Source organism: Sinocyclocheilus anshuiensis, unplaced genomic scaffold (genome assembly GCF_001515605.1).
Source record: "Sinocyclocheilus anshuiensis isolate Anshui unplaced genomic scaffold, SAMN03320099.WGS_v1.1 scaffold1409, whole genome shotgun sequence".
NCBI lineage: Eukaryota > Metazoa > Chordata > Actinopteri > Cypriniformes > Cyprinidae > Sinocyclocheilus > Sinocyclocheilus anshuiensis.
In genome coordinates this window covers 338,719-349,554 of record NW_015549642.1, presented here as the reverse complement: position 1 = coordinate 349,554, position 10,836 = coordinate 338,719, and the positions used below count along the sequence as shown (strand labels likewise).

General features: G+C 37.9%; 1 protein-coding gene across 2 annotated transcripts; it reads left to right on the top strand.

The window, feature by feature from the left end:
- Nucleotides 1–1,170: 1,170 nt before the first annotated feature.
- On the top strand, nt 1,171–9,986 carry LOC107659895 (coenzyme Q-binding protein COQ10 homolog B, mitochondrial-like). Of its 2 annotated transcripts, XM_016448994.1 has the most exons (6): nt 1,171–1,327; nt 3,773–3,834; nt 4,472–4,562; nt 6,931–7,123; nt 7,264–7,365; nt 8,635–9,986. In XM_016448994.1, the coding sequence occupies exons 1-6, from the start codon at nt 1,227–1,229 to the stop codon at nt 8,800–8,802; spliced, it is 717 nt and encodes a 238-aa protein (XP_016304480.1). In that variant the 5' UTR covers nt 1,171–1,226; the 3' UTR covers nt 8,803–9,986. The 2 variants fall into 2 exon arrangements, with proteins under 2 accessions (XP_016304480.1, XP_016304479.1); XM_016448993.1 differs by lacking the exon at nt 4,472–4,562 and having other exon boundaries at nt 3,773–3,925.
- Nucleotides 9,987–10,836: the final 850 nt, after the last annotated feature.

Below are 10,836 nucleotides of genomic sequence, written 5' to 3'. Positions count from 1 at the left end.
ATTTTACATTTATTCTAAAATAATAACTCAAGGCAGTAACAATTTAAACAATATATTTTGTGAACTTATGTTCAGTTATTCTTTTTAATAGTTAACTTTTAACTATTCTTGATTTTTTTTCGGCTCATCAGTCATCAAAGCTCAGTAAATATTGGTCACAGACTCAGAGATGTACTTTAAATTTCACCAAGCTGATAACTCACTAAAATCTCCCACAGATCATGTTTTCATGCCATTTTAAGTCTTATTTTGACGTAACAAAGTAATTATATCTTTTAAGTGGGAGCGAGTGTGTGAAGCAAACCAAGTATCTCGATTATTCCTAATTAAATAAAGGTGAGGTCAGAAAAAAAGCATTTGTTTTTATCAACAAGCGGGAGACCACTCACTTTGGAAAATACATTGTTGGAAAACATGTTCCAAACTGAATCAGGAGTAACGTATATTTTAATAGCAATTTCAGTTATGTAATGGCAAGCAGTCTAAGTCAGTTTAGATCAGCAGTTTTTTTTTCTTTCACAAGAAATTTAATAAGGGACAGACATTTGCATTTAAAACTAAATAAGGTATTTCTTCCAAACCTTTTTTTTCAACGTATTTTATCCTTTTCAAACTTATTAATGCTTTTACATTGTGTGCTCAAACAAATTTAGCTTTAACCTTTACTAACTATGCACTGTAGGTCGCGCAGCCTGGGCAACCCAATCCCGCATCCCGTGACAATTCTGCGCACGCAAACCCTCTTCACAATTAAAACACTTACGTCAGTAGGCTCACTATGTGACGGACGGAAGAGATCAGCATTTTTTTTTTCTTTCACAAGAGATTTAATAAGGGACAGACATTTGCATTTAAAACTAAATAAGGTATTTCTTCCAAACCTTTTTTTTTCAACGTATTTTATCCTTTTCAAACTTATTAATGCTTTTACATTGTGTGCTCAAACAAATTTAGCTTTAACCTTTACTAACTATGCACTGTAGGTCGCGCAGCCTGGGCAACCCAATCCCGCATCCCGTGACAATTCTGCGCACGCAAACCCTCTTCACAATTAAAACACTTACGTCAGTAGGCTCACTATGTGACGGACGGAAGACTGAACCAATCAGAGGCCAAGAAAAGTAACCTCAGCCAATGAGATCCTAGGGCGGGTCTCCAAGAAGGCTGGTCTTCGAGACGGGAAAAGAGTTCTCGACGGGGGGAGGCGAAAGAGAGGTGAAGTGAAGATGGCGAGAGGCTCCCGGTGTTTGAGGAGAGCGGTAGCTGAGTGTATCAGAAACTTACCGTCCACAGCCAGTCGAGAAACACCGGGCAGGAATGGAGTGAGGTAATTAACGACGGTTTAATGTTTCGTACTGTCTATGAACGCTTATGTGAAGATCGAACTGATTAGTGAAGTAACTCGCGAGCTGCTTACGTTAGTTGGACGGTTAGTTTCGCTCTTACAAGTGGAGCGAATTTAAGGCAAACTTGACAACTTTGTGTCAATAAAGCCTTTATTTATCATCCAACGGTGTATTAAAACTTATGACGTGCTCAAATAAACGTGTAAAAAACAACAACAAAAAAACTAACTTTAGGAGTGGGTGGGAGGGAGTCACATAAATGGTTGCCAGATAATAAGTGACAGTGGCAAGGTTAAGATATTATGTAATTGACCAGGTGTATCTGTTAAGGGCTTTTCTTATTTTTTTGAATGACTTTTTATCAGCTGCATACAGCTGGCGTTTATTCAGATTTATTTGTTTATTTATTTAATATCGCTTTAAACTCATATGCAACCAAATGCTTTTAAGGGGAAATAACAAAAATGTAGGACTTTAACTTTTTTGGAAAAGCTGGTCACCAACTGCATACAGCTGGTGTTAATTCAGATTTATTTATTTAGTTATTTCTTTAAGATAGCTGCAGATCAGATGCAATCTGATGATTTTTATTAGGCAATGATTTTTATTAGGGTAATGCCAAACAAATTTTTGGCACCCATCATGTACATATATAGTGCAAAAATCGTATAGTGTGTATAGTACAAAAGATTTCATTAGCAATTCTTTTCAAACACCTTTGCAGGTATGTGTTTAGAGGAGTCCGCGGCATATGTGACATCACAAGCTGAGCTGTGACGTTTATCACCTGTGGCTAGGGACGTGGTGTGCCCCTACCAAGTGCTGGCCAGCCAAATGCTATAACTGCTTGGCTTAAGGCCATGTCAAGTGTCTGATGGTGTCTGTTCCGTCACTGTCGGCTGTCATAGTTACACCATACTTGTCAGCTCTTGGCAGCGCTTGTGCCGACATGAATGAATTTGGCTGCAACTCTTTCCATTGAGGAGATATTGTGCTATTTATAGAGCAAAGCCTCATCCCCTTGCGTTTCAGATATGTGTGTGTGATTGATCCGACAAATATTAATGGGATGGAGTGTTACTACTGCCCTTGATTTGGTTGTGGTGGTCAGTGATCATGCTTTCCTTATGATTTGTGTCTTGACAAATGGAGGGCAGGTGAACATGTCACGGGATGCCTATTGCCTATCCTATATTTCCTTTAACCCTGGTCCCGCCGCATGATTGCACTACTCCATAAAGTTTTGTAGTTAATGATGAACTGTGTGAATCAAGAAATACACTTTCTAATGCACAGCAGCTTGTATTGTGGATTGCTTGTGTAGTCTAATTCGTAAGGCTGGTTGCATCACAGTTGGCTTTTAAAGCTCCTCTTTAGCATTTCAAAAGCTTGTCATTCAGAGCCTCTGCAAATTCAATTAGCCAGTGCATAACAAAGAAAACAATACAGAAAACCCTTAAATCCTACATTTTTACACACTATTGTGCATATAAAATTTACACAAAGGTGTAAATTCTATGCAACTACATCTAGGCAACACATACTTATCACATGCCGTTTGCATTTTAGAAAGGTTTCTGTTAACTTAGCTGTTGTTGACAGCTGTCGTTAGCCAGCTCAAATCTTCAAACATAACAATATAATGTGTCTCATAAGAATTAGGCCTATAATATAATTTAACAATTGTACAGTTGTATGTTAGGGATGCCTCAAATTTAGTAGAGGATGTGCGTATTGTAGTGTTTCTTATAGTATTCTGTTTTATATACATTATTTTTTTATTTTATTAAAATATAATTTTTACAGTTTATTATAACATATGAACAACTAGTCATTAAAAATACTGATTTAAGTTTCACCAACACAAACTTTATTACGCAAAACTTGATTCAAGTTGAGACAGACATCACTGAAAGTCATGATAACTTGCAGTTCAGTGAGTGTGTTTATTTAATGAAGGATTCGTCAGACTGATTCAAACTGGTAGTTCAAAAGTTTGTGAGTCTTACTGAACTGCCTCAAAAGAGTTGTTTCATGAAATGGAGTGGTTGTACTATATGTTCGTGTGCGGCCCACAAAGGACGACTCCATAGAAACTTGGCAATTTTGCAGTAGTCTAGTCTATTTTAGTCTGAAAATGCATGTTATTGGCTTTAGATTAAGCCCAAAGAGTAATTTTTACTAATCCTCTGGAAAATAAAAAGCTTTGTCTTAATTAAGAGTCCTAATCTTGTTAATTGCACACAGCTATCTGTGTGGTTCATATGTTCTCTCTGCTCTTATCTGACTCCTAGGAGACATCTGCTATCTTAAGACATCCAACAAGCAAATAGGGCCTAAATCATTGCAGTAATCATTACAAGTACACAAAGTCTTGTACAGTGTCTATGCTGTTGCTGAATGCTTTCACCCTGTTTTGTCAACAGATATCTGTCTTCATGTGGGATTCTGATGACCCGGGTGCCGCCCCTCTTCAGGGCTGTGTCAGGTCGTGCTGTGGTGGCTCCAGCCAGGAGCTTCTTCAACCTTTCTGAGTCCTTCAACAAGAAAAAGGAGTACTCTGAAAGACGTATTATTGGGTATGTTCCCAATAAAGTTGGATATGGTGCGCGATCTGTTACCATTTTTAATCTTTAAAAAAAGGTTAAAATTCAATGGGCTCGGGAGGCGAGAGACGTGGACTCCCGCTGTAACTTTACCTGCTGGTTTTGTTGAAAAAGTAAACAACTCACACACTTAGATATAAGCACTTTACGTGAAACTCAAAATGGCATGAAAACATGATCTGTGGGAGTTTTTAGTAATCAGCTTGGTGAAATTTAAAGTAAATCTCTGTGTCTTTGAGCAATATTTACCGAGCCGATGACTGATGATCCAAAAAAAATTCAAGAATAGTTAAAAGTTAACTATTAAAAAGAATAGCTGAACATAAGTTTACAAATAAAATACATTGTTTAAATTGTTACTACCTTGAGTTATTATTTTGGAATAAATGTAAAATGCTTAAAAACACTAACTTGATTAGATTCATACTTGGCAAACCAAGTATGTGTGTATATATATCCCGATTATTCCTAATTAAATAAAGGTTAGGTCAGAAAGGAGCATTTGTTTTTATCAACAAGGTCATGCTGTGGTGGCTCCAGCCAGGAGCTTCTTCAACCTCTCGGAGTTCTTCAACAAGAGAAAGGAGTACTCTGAAAGACATATTATTGGGTATGTTCCCAACAAGGTTGGATATGGTGCACGATCTGTTCCTATTTTTAATTTTTATTGAGGCCCATGATTACTTTAGTCCCGGTGTCCCTGCAAATGTTGTTTATGTAACAGGGCATGGGAATAATATCTGGTGTCAGCTTTCTAGATATCTGGGGTTATTGGAGTATAGATCAGTAGCGGTTACACACGTCATCACAAGTTACTTGGGAACCACTTCTGAAGCCTGAAATTTTAGAGCAGGGGTGCTCAGTTCAGATCAGCTGTCCTGCAGAATTTAGCTCTAACATTAATACAGTGCATGTGCACATACAGAATTTGATGAACTTGTCTATATTCTATGAAGTATGTTCTATAGGTATGCAGGTGTAATCCATAAATGCATTCCCGGACAAACTCATTTGACCTATGACACACTAACAACAACCAAAACAACTCACTTGGGTGTTGTTAAACAAGTACTTAAACTTGAAATGAACCACCTAGTTCACAGTTCTCCCGCTTTTCAATTAATTATATTTGCTTATTTTAAAATTTTATGGTTCCTTCGTGTATTTATTAAATTTGATAATTTCCTTGTCCTTATGTAATAGTAAAATATCCACTTGCACACGTCAGACTCTGACATGCAGCATGTTATCCGGTTTTTTTTGCATACAGTGTCAGAGAAAAGTGTGCATTTTCTGATGCAATAATAGTCTTCAAGAGCAGGATTGCAACTAGTCTTGTGTAGCTGATATTTAATTTAATTTACCTCTGTATCCTTAACATTTAGTGCTCAAGCTAATTCCTATTTGTCTTTAGTTCTTCCTCAGAAGCCTTGTTATAGCATCCTTGTAAACATGGCTTCATTTTCAGGTGAATGATGAGCCCAGACTGCCAAGAACTATGTAGATGCCAGTTAATCAGATTGAAACTGATGGTTTTTGGACTATGATTGCCATGTTCGTGTGTGGCACACATGAGACGGTCATTGGGTGGATTATAGGTGGTCGGTGGTCATATTGTCTAGACCAGGGGTGCCCAGACTCGGTTCTGAAGGGCCGGTGTCCTGCAGAGTTTAGCTCCAACTTGCCTCAACACACCTGCCTTTAAGTTTCTAGTATGCCTAGTAAGAGCTTGATTAGCTGGTTCAGGTGTGTTTGATTGGGGTTGGAGCTAAACTCTTCAGGACACCGGCCCTCCAGAACCGAGTTTGGACACCCCTGGTCTAGACTGAGAATAGGTTGGAAATAGATTCTACAGGAAGGTGGATCTCTAGAGCAGGGCTGCCCAAACTCGGTCCTGGAGGGCCGGTGTCCTGCAGAGTTTAGCTCCAATCCTAATCAAACACACCTGAACCAGCTAATCAAGCTCTTACTAGGCATACTAGAAACTTCCAGGCAGGTGTGTTGGGCCAAGCTGGAGCTAAACTATGCAGGACACCGGCCCTCCAGGACCGAGTTTGGGCACCCCTGCTCTAGAGGCACAGTGTTGGTAACCAGAAGGTTGTAAAGAGGGAGCCCCATTCCTACTGTGCCCTTGTTCAAGGCACTGAATCCTACATTACTTTAGGGGAAAGTCCTTGTAATAAATGTACCATCAGTACTGATTCAGTAGCTTTGGATAAAAGTGTGTACTGAATAACTACTTGCATATCCAGGAACAGAACTGAGCACCTATGTAGTCAGGACATTTTTGAAAAGATCATATTTGATGGATTGTGAGTGTTTTCTATGAAAATTTGATCTTATCTGATATCTTTAACTTGAAGGTCTTAAAATGCTCCAAAATGAGACCTTGAAACTTAAGATATGTCCATGTTTACCTCTGTTGGACCCTGTGTACACAAAGCTGACTGTAAACAAACAGTGTTTGACCTTTCTTCTGTCTTGATTCCATTGTGCAGTGGCGTTCAGCAGAGTCAATCCCACACTGATATAGAGTGCTGTGATATCTGATTGGTTGGCTGAATCGACCATCAGAAACTTTTCAGTGACAGCACTAAATCCATTCTCAACTTTAGCAACAACCTTTTGTTGACTCCAAAGTTAAATTAATAAAAAAAGGTCATTGCACTCTTCATACTATAACTGCAGTCTGTGGTGTGGCGTAATGACTAAAGCTTAGGGCTGGTAATCAGAAAGTTTATGAGCAATCACTATTGTGCCCTTGAGTACTTAACCTTGGCTTACTCCAATGTATTCAGTGTACTGTAAGTCAGTTTGAGTTAAAGTGTCTGCTGAATGACTACTTACCAGCTTAGAAAGATCCTACCCCCTAAGAAGTCTACTCCCAATACAAAAATGAAATAATTTGTTGTTAATGTCATTTGCACATAGGACATTATTGTATTATCTTGGCTAACTGTCTTTTCTGTGGCACGCAGGTACTCAATGCAAGAAATGTATGAGGTTGTGGCCAAAGTAGAAGACTACCTGCTGTTCGTACCCTGGTGCAAGCGCTCAGATGTTATATTCCGCCGCTCTGGATTTTGCAAGGCCAAGCTGACTGTGGGTTTTCCTCCTGTGGTAGAGAACTACACCTCCCTCGTTACTACAGTTCGCCCTCATTTGGTTAAGGTATATACATCAATTATAGTGGATCTGTTTTATGGACTGATGGCAGACCAATACTTTATAATACTGTTAATAATATTAATCTAGTGTATGAGCTGAAAGTTGTTTTTAACAGCATTGTTTTTTATTTTTTGCATCTTAAGGCATCTTGCTCTGAAGGAAAACTTTTCAGTCACCTGGAGACGGTGTGGCGCTTCAGCCCCGGACTTCCTGGCTACCCCCGTACATGCACCCTTGACTTTGCTGTGAGTATTACAAGCACAGTCTGGTTTATCATCCTCAGGTGAAGCTGGACTGCGGTGTATATTTAAACTTTAATATTAAATATTAATATTAAGTATATTTAAAGGGATAGTTCACCCAAAAATGAGAATTACGCTACACCTACGTCATCCGCTGGAATGCCACTCTCTCGTGAACACGTGTACGGCAGTTAGTGGAAGCTAGAGATTACGGTTTATAAAGTTTTAAATATGGATAGTTTTCTTACACAAAGGCATCGATTCACTTCAGAAGGCCTTTATTATCCCCCGGAGCCGTGTGGAGTGCTTTTTATGATGAATGGATGCACTTTATTTTACTTCAAAATCTTGACCACTATTCACTGCCATTATAAAGCGTGGAAGAGCAAGGACATTTTTTAATATAACTGATTGTATTCGTCTGAAAGAAGAATGTCATATACACCTAGGATGGCTTGAGGGTGAGAAAATCATGAGGTAATTTTTGGTTAAAACATTTTTGGGTGAACTGTCCCTTTAAGGGTGCTTTCCAAGACTAAAACTAGTGCTCATACTTAAAGATCACCCAAAAATTAAAGTTTTGTCATCTTTTACTTACCCAAGCCATAAGACTTTTGTTCATTTTTGAAATACAAATATTTTTAATGAAACCTTCTCACGTATCATGCAACTGCATTTGAGCTTAAGAACCGGTGAGGTTTGAATTCCATTCACCTTTTCTTACATTTCAGAAAAGTAAAGATTTTTAAGCCTGGAACCACCTTTGAGATGAGCCATAACATTTATGAATTACAACATTTGATTCAAATCAGAAATTATTTGTAACTAATTAAAAAAAAAACACTGTGTAGGTGGCTTTTATTATGAGGAAATAAAACATCTACTCATCCCATGAAGCATTACTAATACTGTAAATGAATCAGTTAGAGTTTTGTGTTTTGATTATGCTATACTACAAAAGCACACTGCTTGGAAGATTTAATGGTAACATCGACTTTGCTGCAATGCTGAAACTAGATCCACCAATCAGTTTCATTGCCTCTGGAGTTTAACTGTTTATAAGTCATCACACTGACTTTCACACTCATTGTTAAATGGCACTTTGTACTGCCATTTAACAACCTCAGAGCTTATGTTAGGTCTGTCTTGAAAGGCTTATGGGTTTTACTTATGGAAGCCTAGGTTTATAAATGTCAAAGTAAGACTGTCTGGGAATCAGTTTTTCAGCAAACTTCTGCCAAATGTTCATTCCATGCTTCTGTCTGTTCCTAGATTTCCTTTGAGTTCCGCTCGCTCTTGCATTCTCAATTGGCCACTGTTTTCTTCGACGAGGTCGTGAAGCAGATGGTGTCGGCCTTTGAGTGGCGGGCGTCCAAGCTGTACGGCCCGGAGACACAGATCCCACGCGAACTGATGTTCCATGAGGTCCACCACACGTAGTTCATTCCGCAGCTTCAGATGGATGTGGGAGGGGTTGTTGTTCAGGGAACTGGGGGTTTTATTAAAAACATACATTTAGAGTATTACAAAGACAGTTAAGAGATCAGGGGCTCTGTGTGCCTGAATATCGTCAGTGCCTGGTCCAAACAAACCAGTTGATTTAAATTTTTTCATTGCAAAAAAAAACATATGTGGCTGGATCTTTTCATGGAGGGCTTGATTGTGCCCACTGAGCCCTGCTCCACTACCTCCATGTTAACTTTTTAAAACCCATTATCAGTATGGCACTTGAGGACCTTGAGATGCTTTTTAAAACAGCTGCCAAAAACCATAACGGCTTAATGAATGGCACAATAGACAAAGGTCATGGGTTTCTTCGAAAGGACATTATTTTGAGGTATTTTAAAGTGCATTATGGAAAGATACACAGTTTATATGACAAGTGAGTGATGTATTTATTAAAAAGCTTTTAGGTGATCCTTTAAGATTTCAAGAAAGGGATGAGGAGACTCCGCTTGAGTGCATGTGTCACGCGCAGAAGACTGACTGTTGCTGCAGCACAAATGCACAAAGTGCTATCAGGGTATGAAGGCTACACACTGGACTCAGGTCTGTTGTATTCTTGCATACCAGCACAAAAAAGGGCTTGAAAAATAAACGCTGAGAGGTTGGAAAAGCATGTCCCTTTCACCAATTTTGCGCAGTTTAGTTCGGGCAGTGGCACTCCAGTTCACTCATTTTAAATGTCCAGATTAAAGACAGCTTTTCTCTCCTAGAGGTGTGCAATATATTTGTATGTTGTTTTTAACAGACTGCTCTCCCATCTACGATATCCACTGCTTCTAAAAGGGCCCAAACTCGCAGCGAACCTTTCCCAGACCTCTCATCTGATTGTAGTGAGGTATCCGTCGACACAGACCTTTAAAGATTCCAATTCATACCCTGCTCGCTTTCTCGTGCTTACTGCCTTTTACAGAGAAGGTTGCATATTATTTATCATTATCTTAAAAACATGTATGCGAGTATCCTGTATTTATTTTGGTTATGGGTTAACCACGTGTACATATCCAATGTAAGACCACAGACTAAACTTTAGTGTACAATTGAGCTACAAAAAACAAATGGATAATCTTTTTTTTTTTTTTCTTTCTTTTTGGGATATCTTCTTTTTGTTTGTTTTAATTGAAGTATTTTAATGAGCGTGTTGTGGGTGAATATATATATCCTGCCTGCATGGTTTATAAACTATTTTTATATGTAAAACCTAGCCTTGTGTGTGTTTGTTTATCAACGTCTGGTTCTGACTAGTTTCCACACTTAAAATAGGGTGATCATGTGAGGGATAATATTAGAAGGCTTCCGAGTAACCTGTGTTATGACCCCTAGTGGCCAGTGACAGTTCTAATTAACATCTCTATACAGTATGCTGCCTACTATTTTTATTTTAAAAGTATGTAAAATTTCAATTAATTATGCAGTGGTGTAAATTTCATACTGTAGCATTTAACATTTGTCACCAGTGAGTGCTGAACAGTTACCAGAAATAGTTATTTTGCATTGTTACAGAATAATTTCTGAATTTCTATTATTATTGCACAAAACATGCATACTGCTCACAGTATACAACTTGAAGAAATACTATATAATACTAAATTAATATTATTATTAGTATTGTTATTCCAAAACAGTAATTGGACCAAATGTATTAAGCTGAGAGAAGTTTTATTGTAATCTACAGGAACACACATTCATAAAATATTATTATTGGTAACTGATTAGAGAAAGTTATTAAAACTTTTAAATGCTCCATTATAATGCTTACTGATCATTAATGTACATTCAGATGTAAAGTTATGAGGATAAATATTATAACAATTTAAGTAACTTTTCAATTTGAATATATTTTAAATTTAATACTGTGGTGGCAAAGCAGAATTCTGATGAATTTTCAATGTTTTGATGAATAGAAATAAAAAAAAGGCATTTTTTTAAACCCATCTCTTTACTGTCACTTTTAATCCATTTAAAGCATGC

Bases quoted from the DNA above. Each gene is read 5' to 3' on its own strand.
- LOC107659895 (XM_016448994.1), top strand. From the start codon at position 1,227: ATGGCGAGAGGCTCCCGGTGTTTGAGGAGAGCGGTAGCTGAGTGTATC. The intron at 3,835-4,471 runs GTCGTGCTGTGG...TTTATCAACAAG, and splicing joins CCTCTTCAGGGCTGTGTCAG to GTCATGCTGTGGTGGCTCCA. The intron at 7,124-7,263 runs GTATATACATCA...TTGCATCTTAAG, and splicing joins TTCGCCCTCATTTGGTTAAG to GCATCTTGCTCTGAAGGAAA.